This window comes from Equus quagga, chromosome 14 (assembly GCF_021613505.1).
Source record: "Equus quagga isolate Etosha38 chromosome 14, UCLA_HA_Equagga_1.0, whole genome shotgun sequence".
NCBI lineage: Eukaryota > Metazoa > Chordata > Mammalia > Perissodactyla > Equidae > Equus > Equus quagga.
The window spans coordinates 62,297,875-62,312,192 of NC_060280.1; the positions used below are offsets into that span (position 1 = coordinate 62,297,875).

The 14,318-nt window shown below is 51.7% G+C and overlaps 1 protein-coding gene across 1 annotated transcript; it reads left to right on the top strand.

Annotated features, from left to right (window-relative positions):
- Positions 1-1,665: 1,665 nt before the first annotated feature.
- On the top strand, positions 1,666-14,085 carry HTR3A (5-hydroxytryptamine receptor 3A). The gene is made up of 9 exons (XM_046637873.1): positions 1,666-1,808; positions 4,085-4,251; positions 5,353-5,397; positions 7,349-7,458; positions 8,936-9,105; positions 11,220-11,380; positions 11,735-11,945; positions 12,050-12,271; positions 13,787-14,085. The coding sequence occupies exons 1-9, from the start codon at positions 1,742-1,744 to the stop codon at positions 14,083-14,085; spliced, it is 1,452 nt and encodes a 483-aa protein (XP_046493829.1). The 5' UTR covers positions 1,666-1,741.
- Positions 14,086-14,318: the final 233 nt, after the last annotated feature.

Consider the following 14,318-nt stretch of genomic DNA (forward strand, 5'->3'; position numbering starts at 1 on the left):
GGTATCCCGACCTCCTCGAGCTTGACTGAACCTTTCAGGGCCAACTCTGCCCAAGGGCCCTACGAAGGGACTCCATCAGGAGCCATGTGACGCCATATGCAGATTTCATCATGCACACGAATGAGAGGAAAATCCAGACACAACCCAAAGGGCTCACCCCTGACTGAGGTGATTTTTTTTTTACTACAATTCAGAAAATTCCTCCTTCCTACAGTGTTCTCAGCTTATTCCACATTTAAATGCAGCTGGAAAGGGATTAAAAAGAAAGAAAATGTTCTGTTGTTGAAGTTTGCTATGATTTGATACAGATGCCTCTTGCCTTTAACTCTCGAGGTAGAAACGCCCCCGTCTACCTACACAGGGAGGTGGGGCCGGGATTCCCTCCAACAGAAATTCACAGCAATTCTTTTCTCAAGGAATTTTGGTGGCACACGATTGGGCATCTGAGGGATAGATACTTGCCTATGTGACTTACAACAAAAACAGAAACTCCTCTTTTAAGAAAACGTGTTTTTTTTTATTATTTTATTGAGGTCATATTGGCTTCTAAATTGTGTAATTTCAGGTGTACATTATTATATTTCAGTTTCTGTATAGACTGCATCGTGTTCACCACCAATAGTCTAGTTTTTATCCACCACCATACACATGTGCCCCTTTTCCCCTCTCACCCTCTCCCAACGCTTTTCCCCCTGTAACCACCAAGTTGTTCTCCTTATCTATGTGTTGTTTATCTTCCACATATGAGTGAAATCATACAGTATTTGTCTTTCTTTGTCTGACTTAAGGAAAACAACATTTAATAGGAAAATGTTGAGCATGCTCATGAAATGATATTAAGCAAACAAAGACTCTGGATACAAAATCATATGTATGGCATATTAACTTCATTGTATACATATTACAGAAGAAAATGATAGAAGAATATACCCCAAAATATTAACAGTGTCTGTCTCTGGGCAGTAAGCCTATGGATGATTTTAATTTTTCTTCATATTTTTCTACAGTGAGCATGTATTACTATTATATTTTTATAACATGCATTTATCATGGATATTTAAAATACATAAATATATAGACAGAGTATAAAATTATGTATATATAACTACTTAAATATTTAACTGTGTCTATCTAGATGATGACACAAGGGCAGACATGTGGTGCCCCCAGGTCCCCTTCCTCTGTCTGCAGAGATGCACAGTCACTAGCTAGGGGCGCTGTGTCACCCTGGGGAGTGAGGGAGTGGCCCTCCTGCCCCTCCTACCTCACCCCACCTGCCCCAGCCCAGTGCAGCTGAAACTTATTTGTCATGGGACAGAAACAAAGCCAGCAGCCTGGAGCACCTCCCAGCAGGCAGGCTGCACCCTTGCTCCCGGGGCTCCTGCAGCCCCCTGTCCCCAAGCTACTCCTTGGAGAACTTAGCCAGGCCACCTGGATGAACGGGTGGACTGAGCTCCTGCTGCATGACATCAGCTGGGCGGGCTCCCATCTCACTGGTCCCCTCCCATCCCTCCCACCCTGAAACCTGATTTGGCTGAAGGACTGAGTGCAGGAAAACTTGGCGGTTTCCCAGCCCTGGTGGCCCGGGCAGTGTGACACTGCGGCCTCAGAAGTTGCTGGGAGCACTGGGGAGATGCAGCTGGCTGGGACGTGAGGCTGGCAGAGTGCAAGCAGGCTGGTTCTCCGAGGGACTCACTCTGAAGGTGGCTCTGAGGCACCCCCACACCGCGGGAAGCTCACCATGCTGCTGTGGGTGCCACGGGCGCTGCTCGCCTTACTTCTGCCCATGCTCCTGGCACAGGGAGAAGGTAAGGGGACGATGCGAAAACACGCAGGACTTGGCGGGCCATCTCAGAGGTGGGGTAGGAGACGCCTGATTCCTCCAAGGGTTGAGGGAAGGGGGATTTATGGAGTGGGTGCTGCTGCAGGAAAGTCAGGGGTCTCCCACAGAGGAGCACGAGAGAACTTTAAGGCACTGTGGTCCAGCTAGAAAACTGGGGACGCTGGGTGCCTGGGGAGAGCAGAGGAGCAGAGCAGCAGCCTGCTGTATCAGAAATGCTAGACGGGTACAGGAGAGGGGCTTCCCTCCTCTTTGCCCCTAAACTATCGAATAGCAGCTGCAAGGGACTTTCAAGCTCATTTGGTCCACCGCTTCTTGTTATAAATGGGAACGCTGTGGTCCAGAGTGGGGGAGTAATTCACACAAAGACACACAGCTCATTAGAGCAGAGTGGAGACCAGAACTGTAGTGGTCCCGTTGCATGGGCTCTCAGAGCCTTCATTTGCTAAAGTTCCCTCCCGGGACTAACTCCAATAACACCAAACTTCGCTCTGCATTCCCTCCACCCAGCCTTTCCTGCCTCGTGTGGATATAGAGCGTTTTAGTCCCAAAAGGATCCATTTCCTTTGGCTGCAGACAATATTCATTCTCGGTTTGGGAAGGTTTTCTCTCCATCCAGAGCTGGTTGAAGCTGGGGCTGGGGTGCAGTTAGGATGTAATGCAGGGGCTGGACACACATGAAGGGCTCACAGGCATAGTGGTTTTCTTCCCTGTGAGCTGTCATTGGAGAAACGCAGGGGGACAGGCAGGCCCAGGCTGCCCATTATGACTGTGGTCTGGGGAGAAGACCCCCAGGCTTGGCTGAGGAGAAGCTCTGTCCCTCCCAGCAATGGCTCTTTGCTCTAAAGCCCACAAGGCCCAGTCTGGTTCCCTCCAAACCGGTCAGAGTCCCAGACAACAGGATCTGGGCCGTTGCTGGTGTCATGAAGACACACAGGGATCTGGGTTTGAATCTCAGTTCCTCCACCTGCAGGGCACAGTACTCACCTCTCAGAGGACAGAAGTGAGTAGTATGTCAACTGATATTATTCCAGAGGAGACACTCAGTAAATGGTCTGTCTTCCCTCTCTGCTTTTCTCTGTCCTGAGGGAAGCTGAAAGTTTATCAGGGCTACGCGGTGAGGGGCAGGAAGGAGAGTCTGGAGGACCAACAGGCTGCACACGTGATGGACAAGATGAGCCAAGAGGGAGTGTTGCTTAGAGGAAGCCAGGCCTGCTGGCTCCTGAGAAAGACCCTGGTCTCTCCCTGCCCGTCCCCTCACATCCCTGCACCTGTTCCCCTGTCCTCTAGGGTGCTCCCCCTTCCCCCTACAGGTCTTTTGTCTTCATATTTCTTGGCACCTTTCAGGAAATGCTCCTGCTATTTCCCAGAGGGATAACTGAGGTGACCATGACATCCCCATAGAATGGAGCTAAATCCTAGGAGTTGGGTTTTCTTGTCACTATTTGTCCTTGTAGTCCTCCTGCTTTGGGAACAATTTGGTTTCTCCTCACTTTCTCCACACCTCCCCCCTAACCCTCTCCCTAACCCCATCAAATGTGTCCACAGAGCAACCCTAGGAAGGAGACCTGGCAAAGCCTCCCCCAGGACTCTGTGTGAACGTGGAGGGGGAGGGGTGGCAGGGGACCTTCTCCAGGTGGATTTTGCAGGAGGCAGAGGCAGTGTCCCTTTTCCCTGGATTCCCACCCTCTTTCTTCGTCAGGTGCCGGCCAGGGTCAAGGAGACAATGAGGAGCCGTGCAGGTGCTGAGATCTGACCTTGGCTGAGGCAAACCCTCATACAGACTATTGGCTTAGAAATTGCGCACTTGGGGCCCCATTTTCTTGCATTTCTCTCACCTTCCAGTATCCCACATGCAGGGCAGGTTCCTGTTGGCTCCCCAGAGCCCCTCATTCGGGGCCCCACAGGCCCACCTCTTCTGGGCAGCTCCCGACTCTCGACCCTTCTCAGTCCTTGGCCGACATTAGACCCCACCCATCCTGTGTCACCTGCTTTTACAACCCAGCTCCCTCTCTCGCGTAAATGAGTGCAGAGGTTGCCCTTCTGAGACAATGCCTTTGACTTCTGGCAGGAATCTCTGCAGACAAAATGCTCTAGTGATGAGAATTTCAGTCTGCGGGAGTATCTGGGAATTTCCTGAGTGGGAAGGGCGGGGACACTTTCCTTTTAATAGCTTTCAAACCAGGGCAAGAGAGCTGAGAGATTCAGGTTCTAACATCCACTTTGAACTGTTTTCTTTCCCAGCCAGGCTCAGGGGGGTGCCCCACACCCATAACACCTCCAGGCCCGCTTTGCTGAGGCTCTCAGATTACCTCCTGGCCAACTACGAGAAGGGTGTGCGACCCGTGCGGGACTGGAGGAAGCCAACCACCGTATCCATTGATGTCATCGTCTATGCCATCCTCAGTGTGGTGAGCGCTCAGCCCCAATCTGCTGGACTCAGAGGTGGGCCTTTTGGGGTGGGAGACCATGTGAGACCAAGTCACCCCCTGGGCAGCACAGTGGGCGTTCAAGTACCCACAGTACCTGTAGTCTGGCACCATGGCTCAGGGCAGACTACAGCACCCACCATCCACACAGATGCCCACACCAGAAAACTGGGGTCACCCGTGTGGCTGCCTCTCCTGCATCCCTGCAGCCAGCAGGTCCCTCATTACAAGAGTTTCTTCACACACTGTATCATGGTAACCATCTCCCTATGTAAGCTGTGTGAGGGTTCAGACTGTCCTAGTCACCTCCATGCCCTTGGTGTCTTACACAGGTCCTGGGACACGGCTGGTATTACTAAATGGTGGAAGAATTAATCATAAATCAATTAATTAATCAAGTCCTTCATCAATTACTGTGGCAGGGGGCTGCAATGCCCAGCAGAGGAGGTCAGACACTGTGCAGAGACAAACAAGAAGATAATTGCAGAGATGCAGGGCACCGTGTTGGGGCAGGGTGCATGGGAACAGACTTTGCAGTCGCTACTGTGGTCAGTGTGGCTACTTCAGGAAGGGAAAGTGGGGATTGGATGGGAGCGAGGGAGAGTGATGAATTTTTCACTCTATGTCGTTTTGTACCTCTTGACTTCATACTAGGGCAGGAGATAGATATAGATGTACAGATGTATATACAATATAGAAAAATAGAAAGATACATATGATATTGTTATATAAACTTTCTATTATCTCCTATTTTATTAGGTATATTATATATTTAAAATATACATAACATAATAGACGTATATAATATGCATAACATAATAGAAGGTAATAGAAAGTACATATAATTATACACACACACACACATACACACATAGGAAGTTAAGAAAGAAATCACTGTATTTCTTTCTAGGTGAGTCCTGGTAAGAGACCACTTTTCCTGGCTGGCCCTCTCCCCACCCTTTTCCTTCACTCCACTTCCCGAGGGAACAGGGACACAAAGCAGCAGCTCCTTTTGGGGTTGGCATGTGCACGGGGACCCTCAGCCCCAGGGCCACCTTCGCTGAGCTCCCTTTCCTTTCATAGGATGAGAAGAATCAGGTGCTGACCACCTACATCTGGTACCGACAGGTGAGCAGACCAGCCCCTTGCCCACCCCACATCCTGGGACGGGGACTTACGCTTCTGGGAAGGGTTTCTCCATCTCAGGGGAGTCAGGAACCTCAGAGGCTGTGGAGAGGGAAGGGGAGGGGAGGGCTCCAGAGGCATACTCATGAGTTCCGGGCGCGGGGACTCCTCTAAGCTCAGGACTGGGAACGGAAGGAAACCTGGGGTCAGTGGAAGGGAAATCCTCCAAACCCCTCTGGTTTCTGAGGTTTCTCCCAGAATCTTGTTCAACTTCTATTGATCAAACACCTCCAGTGACGGGGAGCTCCGAAGGCAGCCACTTCACTTTTAAACAGCTCTAATTGCTAGAAAGTTCTTCCTTCTGTTAAGCCAGGTTGGACAAAACCAAATTGGGCATTTGAAACAGGACGACCCCACCCACTTAGCCCTCACATCCTTGGCCATTTCCCCACTCTTCCAGCTTCTAATGGGCGTTGGTCAGGCACTGAATGTGGAAGCTCTGAGGCCTTGGCAGCACTTCTGGTCTGGGCTGGTAGGGGAGGGCAGCACACAGTGGGGGCTTCTGTCCACAGGCTGGTCACACTCTGGCAGCCCCTGAGGCTGTGGGGAAGACATCAGAGCAGAAGGAGAAACCAAAGTGGCTGAAGAGAGGGGAGCAGGAGGATGGGGACATTGCATAGAGGTCAAACCTGAGAGATGCTCTGGGGACATGCCTGGAATATATGAGTCTCTGTAAAGTCCCTCCCCGCTCCTCCTGGGCACACTCCACCACCACCCTCAGCTCACAGGACAGGGAGTGGGGTGAAGGAAGAAGCCAGAATGCTGATCCCTGACACACCACTCCCTTCCTTCCTTAGAGTGTCCCTTAATACGGAGCATACCCCACCTCAAGGGAGGGGAGCCAAGGAACAAGTAGCCTGGAGCTCCTTTCCTGGGACATCTGGCCTGGTCCCATCTCTGGACCTCTGGGGTCACTTGTCTGCTCCCCGCAGTGAGGGGATGCCAATCTACTATGTACCAGCCACTGTGCTAAAGAACCAGAATTAGAAACACAAACTAGACCCAGGCCCTGCCTACAAGGAGCTCACAGACTGGCAGAGGCCACAGACACCTGAATAAACAATTAAATGCAGCAAGACAGCCACTCAAGGCAGCAAGGACGACATGACAACTGTGGGAGCAGAGAAGAGGCACATAAAAACCCAGCCTGGGGATGGGAGTCACAGAAGCTTCCTGGGGAAAGGAACAGACAGAGGCCTTGGTTAAGTCTGGAAGGATGAGGCATTCCTTGGTAAGGAAGATGGGGATTGTAGTGTGGGAGAGGAAGAAGGGCATGATGTGGACTGTTTCGTTCCATGTGGCTGGAGAATTCTAATTCTTTTTTTCGCATGACAACAAAAAAATGAGGCTAGAGAGGGAGGTGGAGACCTTTGTTGGCCAGGAGGTTTAACTTTATCCGGAGTACAAGGGGGCGCCACTGAAGAATGTTCAGCAAGCGAGTGACATGAGCAAATTTACATTTTAGATCAGTCATTCTGGCAGCACAGTGGAGAGTGCATTGGTCAAAATTTAACAATAAGTGTCTCTACCCTGGTGAGGTACGTGTCATTATCCCCGCCTACATATGTGCAGACCAAGACTCAAGAAGCTATTTGCTAAGATGCCTCAGTTGGTAGATAGGGGATTCAAAACATTAGAAATCCCCCAATGAATGCTTTCCCCGGGAGAGGCTGCACCTGTCTGCGTCATATTGCATGTAGGAGTATGTGAGTACAGAGGTGGGGGGACTGTCAGGTATTGCTGAGCAATCTGGGTGCCACTAGATTCCCCCAAGAAAATGCCCGCCTGTTGCCTGGGCACTGAGCAGTGGAGTCGGCCTGAGTTGCCGACAACGCCCCCCCCCCCCCCCCCGAGATAGAGGGGCTGCCTGTGACCCTTCCTGCTCCTCCTCTAGTACTGGACTGATGAGTTTCTCCAGTGGAACCCTGAGGACTTTGACAACATCACCCAGTTATCCATCCCCACGGACAGCATCTGGGTCCCGGACATTCTCATCAACGAGTTGTGAGTACTGTCCTCAGAGGCTGGGCTGCCAGGTGGTTGAGGGGCTGGGAAGGCAGGGGGCAGGGAGACAGGGTCATTGCTCTTGCATTTGAGAGGTCCCACCCTCTCTTTGCAGAACTGTCTGCAAAGTTGGCTTGGGCCCAAATTCCCCTTTGCTCCCCCCTCCCTTTTTCTTTTTTAAAACTCCTCTTTTCTATGCCTGATGTTGAAGGTCTGTACTTTTTCAAGGCCCCCTTTCTGGGGAGAGGAAGCCAGGGAATGAATTCACCCTGTTATAACAGCCAAAAAGGACAGCTGCCTTTTAAGGGGGACAGGACTGTTACTGAAAGGAATGAAGGCCCAGCAGTGGCCACTGCTCCTGGTCACAGTGGAGATTTGGTGCTGAGAGACACTCACACCTCTCAAGTCACACATGTGCCTGACTGGCCACAAATTACACCCTCAATATGAAGTGTGTCCCCCCAGCCTTTACTCTCAGCAGCCAGACCCTGTCTTATTTGGCCCCAGCCAACATACCTTCTCCCCATCCTTCAGGTCCCTTCAGGCTCACTGCCTGGGCTTTTGCATGCCAGGGTGGGCAGGATGGCTGGGAGACAGATGGAAGGAGAAGGTGGCCTAGGGCCGGTCGCCCTCTGCCCAGTACCCACTGCATTGCCTGACTCCAGAGGATGCTGTTGTTTATGGGGAGGAAATTGACCTAGAGCCCCACGCCCTGCATAGCTCGGGATGGAGGAATTTGGGGAAATTTCCATTTCTGGCTGGATCTCCAGTTAAACAGTGAAGTAGCCTTAGTCTTGACTTCTCATCTCTCAGCCTGATTCCACAAAAGGCTGCAGGCTCAGGACCCCGGGCTATGGCCACTCCAAGCCACAGTGGTCACTAGGGAGAGTCTAGGGGTCTGGGATCTGCTGAGAGTGTGGGACGAGGTCTTGCCGGACTTTCCTAGCTTGACCCAGTTCTTCTCAATGATTTCTCTAGTTCCTTTTTCTCCACAGATGATTATTCCCATTTCACAGGACTTCTAGGGGTGGGGAGCAAAGAGAAGCCTGAGTCAGGATGGAACCCAAGGTTCTGCTCTTCCGCCAAGCCTGCCCATTGCCACTGGGCCAATAATCCTTGGAGCTGAGCTCTGCCCAGCCTGGGTGGGTGGCAGTGTAGGGACAGCTGGGCAAGCTCCTTACAGCCAGTGGATTTGGGGTACACGGATTCCTTGCGTGCCTTTTGTGGTTAGGTTACCAGGGGAATTGAGGAGAAATGCCCTCTACTGCTTGGAAAGCAGCCTTGACAATGGCAGGTAAGGAAGTCTAAGATAGACAAGAAGGTTGGAAAAGCTGAGGCCAGATGAAACGGTGCAGGTTATCCTGGTGCCTAGCCCCTCCCTGAATTTCTCTCCCTGCCGAGTTGCTCAGAGACCTTCAGACTCCCAGGGCTTGACCTGCTTCTTGAGCCTCCAAGCTGATCCCTCTTCCCTGGCCAGTGTGGATGTGGGGAAGTCTCCAAATATCCCGTACGTGTATGTCCGGCATTGCGGTGAGGTCCAGAACTACAAGCCCCTCCAGGTGGTGACCGCCTGCAGCCTTGACATCTACAACTTCCCCTTTGATGTACAGAACTGCTCCCTGACCTTCACCAGCTGGCTGCACACCAGTGAGTATATGAGCTTCGGGAGGGTAGGGGGCACAGATTGAGGGGTCCCTCGGACACCTGAGTGACCTCGGACACCAGGATGCATTCTCCCTCATTCAACTTTCTTATCACTTCTTTTCTTAATGCCGCTGAGCCTGTTTCCTCGTCCTCCAAATGGGACTAATATTGTTGCCCTTGTCACCTCCCTCAATTGTCATAAGGATTGAATGAGACAGTATGAACCAACAGAGAGACGCTCAGTAGGACCAGTTCTTTCCGATATCACAGACAGGGTCTGGCCGTAAGTGTCTCTCAGACCCACCCGCCTCTCTTCTCTACTGATGTGCCCTCCCCTCTGCGGCCAGCTATCCTCGTCTCCCGCCCAGATTTCTGCAGGAGCCTCCCGACTGGTCCCCCTCAGTCATTCTCATCCTCCTCCAAGTCACGATCCTCACAGCAACCAGGGAGATCTGAGTAAAATGCAAATCTGATCACGTCACTCTCTGCTTAAACCCTCAATGGCTTCCCAGCACTCCTGAGACAGAATCCAAGTCCTTCACCTGGCAGATAGGGAGGGCCCTGCAAACTGTGGCCCTGCCCACGGCCCTGCCAGTCCAGCCTCATCTCATGCATGCTCCCCTGGGCTCTGCTCCAGCCCAGTTGCCTTCCTTCCCAGGCCCCAAAGCCCCTTTATCTTTCCCTTTATCACATGCTGCCTCCTCTCCTAGGCCACCTTGCCCCCTCCCCCTCCCGCTGCCCCACTTCCTTTCCCACGCTACTCCTGCCCCAGCCACACCTAGCTTGGCCGACTCCTCCACTCACCTTCTAATCACAGCATCAGCATCAGTTCCTCATGGAGAACTCTTCTCATCCCCCAGACTAGGCATCCTCGTTGCTCAATTTCATATCATCCTGTTCTTCTCCCCATTCTATTGCACTGGTAAGTACTTATTCAATGTCTGCTTCTCTTCCAGACATAAACTTAGAGAGGTAGGAATATGATTTCTGGCCCACCATCAGATCGCCAGTGCAGTGCCTGGCTCAAAGGAAGGTGCTCGGCAAACTTTTATTGAGCAGATGAATGCTGGCTGCTCATGAAGGTCCAGTGAAGTGAGCATCACCCGCCCACAAAAAGGCATCCTCCATTTCTATTCTGATTTTATTGTATTAACTGTTCATGACAAAGGTAATACATAACTTCCTTGAACAAGAATCAGAATTACAAATAATCTTTGACCTTTGACTTCTACCCTCAATCCCCAACTGTTCATCAAAAACTCCCCACACCAAGATTTAATAGCTTTTATCATACACTTCATATAGCGTGTTCTTCCAGAGCCTTCTGTCCTTTGCATATACACACACACATCTATGGAAAACACGTGGAAATTATTTTATAGGTTTTTATTTTACACAAATGTATCATTTATGCTACTGCTTTTTGGCCCTTTTTAGTCAACAACCAATCTTGGACATTCCTAGTTAGTGCATATTTAGATCTTCCTCATGAATTCTGACTGCCGGAGAAGAGCTCATCGTTTGGCTTAATAAAACTTCATTAAGCCTTTTCCTAATGGGTGGACATTTAGATCTTTCCTAATATTTCACGGTACCTGCAGACCCCTGTCCTCCTGGCGCGTGTGTATATCTGTCTCTCTAGCATAGACACAGAAAGTAAAACTGCTATGTTGTAAGTGAGGATTTTGCTGATTTTCCTAATTCATCTTTAAAGACAGGTGTCTCTATGAAGGCAAAGGTGTAGAATGTTGACTTTTGTTCATTTCCTAAGTGGGTAATTCTAGCAGGGAACTCTAGAAAGATGTTTGTAAGGGGGGTATGTGTGTCTGTGTGTGTAAGAGAAAGAGAGAGAGGGCTTTCTAATAAATGGTTTGTCTGGTTCTCTGCATTTTGCCATGTTTCCATCCAAGACTTCATTTCGCTCACCACAGCCCATTGTACCGATAGGGACAGAGTACACTATTACCTCACTTTATAGCTGAGGAAACCCAGGCTGAAGATCGAGAGCTGAGATGAGCTAAGTCATGTGGGCACAGCCCACTCCATGGCCCCCATCACAGAGTCTGGCACACCCCTGGCACTAGACTCCAGGGCTGGCTTGATCTCTCCTCTCTCAGTCCAGGATATCAACATCACCCTGCTGCGCTTACCAGAAAAAGTGAAGTTCGACAAGAGCGTCTTCATGAACCAGGGCGAGTGGGAGCTTCTGGAGGTGCTGCCTCAGTTTCAGAAGTTCAGTCTCGAAAGCAGCAACTATTATGCAGAAATGAAGTTCTACGTGAGTGGAACGGGGAGTGGGTGTGGGTACATGACGGATAGAACTACTAGGTCCTCGCTCCTGGGGAGACTTCAGGAGGCCTGTGAGGAAGAGCCCTTTTCCCAACTCCAGGGTCACACTCACCCCTTGGAGCTTCAACAGAATAGATGGGGAAACCCAGCTGAATTGTCCCTTGCTTACGCGGAACAGGCACAAGCCTGGATCCAGAGACAGAATGTGGGCTCTGTCCATTTCCTTCTCTGAGCGATCCAGGCTAAAAGCTCCATGAAGCAGGGGGTCTGGGATGGGGTGGCGGCTCCTGGGTGCAGAACCTGTCTGCCGCAGGCTCCCCGTGAGCTCCTCTCCTGGTCTCAGGTGGTCATCCGCCGGCGGCCCCTGTTCTATGCGGTCAGCCTGCTGTTGCCCAGTATCTTCCTCATGGTCATGGACATCGTGGGCTTCTACCTGCCCCCGGACAGTGGCGAGAGGGTCTCCTTCAAGATCACACTCCTCCTGGGCTACTCAGTCTTCCTGATCATTGTGTCCGACACGCTGCCGGCCACCGCCATCGGCACTCCCCTCATTGGTAAGGCCCACTCCTGGGGAAGAGCTCAGTGTGGCTGAGGAACGAAGGGACCGCCCCTTCCCACTTCCTCTGTGTGTCCCCCCCTCCTTCCCTGGGGTGCACAGGTGTCTACTTCATCGTGTGCATGGCTCTGCTGGTGATAAGCTTGGCTGAGACCATCTTGATCGTGCGGCTGGTACACAAGCAAGACCTGCAGCAGCCCGTGCCGGCCTGGCTGCAGCACCTGGTTCTGGAGAGAGTCACCTTGCTCCTTTGCCTAGGGGAGCAGTTAACCTCTCAAAGGCCCCCCGCCACCTCCCAAGCCACCAAGACTCATGACTGCTCAGGTGAGAGAGGGAAAGGCAGAGTCCCACACGAAGGGGCCCCTTCTGGCCTGGAAGCAGGGATGTGGTGGAGAGTCCCTGAAGGGCGTGCCATGCCCGGGAATTGGGTGCTGTCCTGCACACAGTGTTCCACGCCTGGCCTCGTTGGGAGGGGACAGACTTCAGCCAAAGGCACCGATTGGACTGTTTCTTCACGTTCACATCCTCTCATCAGCCCGGGTGTGGATGGAGAAGAGGTAGGAGTCCCAGAGGCTGAGCATGTCAGGAGCTGAGACCTCTGAGCTGAGAGTGGCCTCTCTCTGAGATGGACCCAAAAGTGGGTCAAATGGATGCCCCTCGGGCAGTTACTGGACTCTTTGCTTCGCCTGCTTAAATACTGCAGCCAGGATTTCTAAAACTCTCTTTCTAATGAGCTCAAAGACCCCGGCCCTTAGACTTCAAACACCTATGAGGCAGAGAGACAGGGGTACAGAGGGACCCTCAGTGTGGAGCTTACGCCCCTGGGGAGCTGTTGCAGCCACATTGGTTGGGGTCGGGGGGGCGTTGGCTGGTTTCTTGAGTGCTTTGGGCAGGCTCCTGCAAAGCACTTTCTGTGCCTTCTCACAGGTAGTCCTCACAGCGACCCAATAGGATGCTCATTCTCAGTTTCGAAACGGAGGACACAGGCCTAGAGAGGCCAGAGATCCTGCCCTAAGTCACAGAGCCAGGAAGCAGGAAACTGTGATTTGCATCCAGCCAGGCCCACCTGCCTCTAAACTAGCATTTTAACTCTTTCATCCCACTCCACTGCTTTCTGTCCTCCCTCTGGCTAAGGCCAGGCCTTCTATAGGAGATGTTTGGTTAATCTAAGACCTTCCCATCATGAGCTCCTGATCTAGTACACCAGCCTCAAGCCTAATTTCACTGCTCACCTGGTCAAGGCAGCCACATCTGCAGGTGTATTTTCTGGTACAGGACCTGGAGTCATGGAGAGGAGGGCAGTAAGGCGTTGTGACACAGCAGAGAGAGCAGTGGATTCAAAGTCCAGATACCTAGGCCCAGGTGGCCTCACTATTAAACGATGCGCCAGCTGTGGGACTACAGGGTAGTCACTTAACCTCTCTGAGCTTTAGCACCTTCATATAAAAAGTACAGAGAGTAATCACTCCCACTCTACCTTTCTTGTGGGGGCTATTGTGAGACTCAAATGAAATAGTGGATATCAAATTGTTGGGGAAAGCCCATGGGTTAAAAAAAAATACATGGGAAGGATAAACACCAAATTCATGATCTTGGTGACCTGGGGAGGGGACAGAGGATGTGACTAAGGATGGGTATACAGGAATCTTCAACTGTATTGGCTCCCTTTATTTGCTTAAGTTGGCAGGTGGGTATGCAAATACGTAAGTTATTCTCTATACTCTTTATGTCTGAAATTGTTCCTAATAAAAATTTCTGCAGACCATGGAAACATAAGGGACAGCATTCAGCCACTTGGCTGAGCCTCCCTCCCTTGCAAATGTTCTGCCCTTCTTCCAGAGGTGGGAAACCACTGCAGCCATTTGGGAGGACCCCAGGACTGTGAGAAGACCCCAAGGGGCAGAGGCAGCCCTCCGCCACCGCCGCGGGAGGCCTCCCTGGCTGCGCGTGGGCTGCTGCAGGAGCTGGCCTCCATCCGGCACTTCCTGGAGAAGCGAGATGAGAGCCGAGAGGTGGCCCGGGACTGGCTGCATGTGGGCTCCGTGCTGGACAGGCTGCTCTTCCGCATCTACCTGCTGGCAATGCTGGCCTACAGCATCACCCTGGTCACGCTCTGGTCCATCTGGCGGTATTCCTGAGTGGCTACAGCCCAGCATGGGCGGGGCGAATGGCGCTGGTTAGGATGGGGATGGGGGAATTTCAGGGCCCAGGGGATGCCAGGGACGTTCTCGAAACACATAAACGGTTCCATCTCTGGTTCCATTGCTAGTTCATCTCAGCAATCCTGAACCGGGGGCTTAACCCTTCCCCAAAAACCTTGGTGTTCAAGACCCTTACATCCTCCCTCCCTCCCCCACCTGCTCATCATGGC

Bases quoted from the DNA above. Each gene is read 5' to 3' on its own strand.
- HTR3A (XM_046637873.1), top strand. From the start codon at position 1,742: ATGCTGCTGTGGGTGCCACGGGCGCTGCTCGCCTTACTTCTGCCCATG. The intron at 1,809-4,084 runs GTAAGGGGACGA...TTTCTTTCCCAG, and splicing joins GCTCCTGGCACAGGGAGAAG to CCAGGCTCAGGGGGGTGCCC. The intron at 11,946-12,049 runs GTAAGGCCCACT...TGGGGTGCACAG, and splicing joins CATCGGCACTCCCCTCATTG to GTGTCTACTTCATCGTGTGC.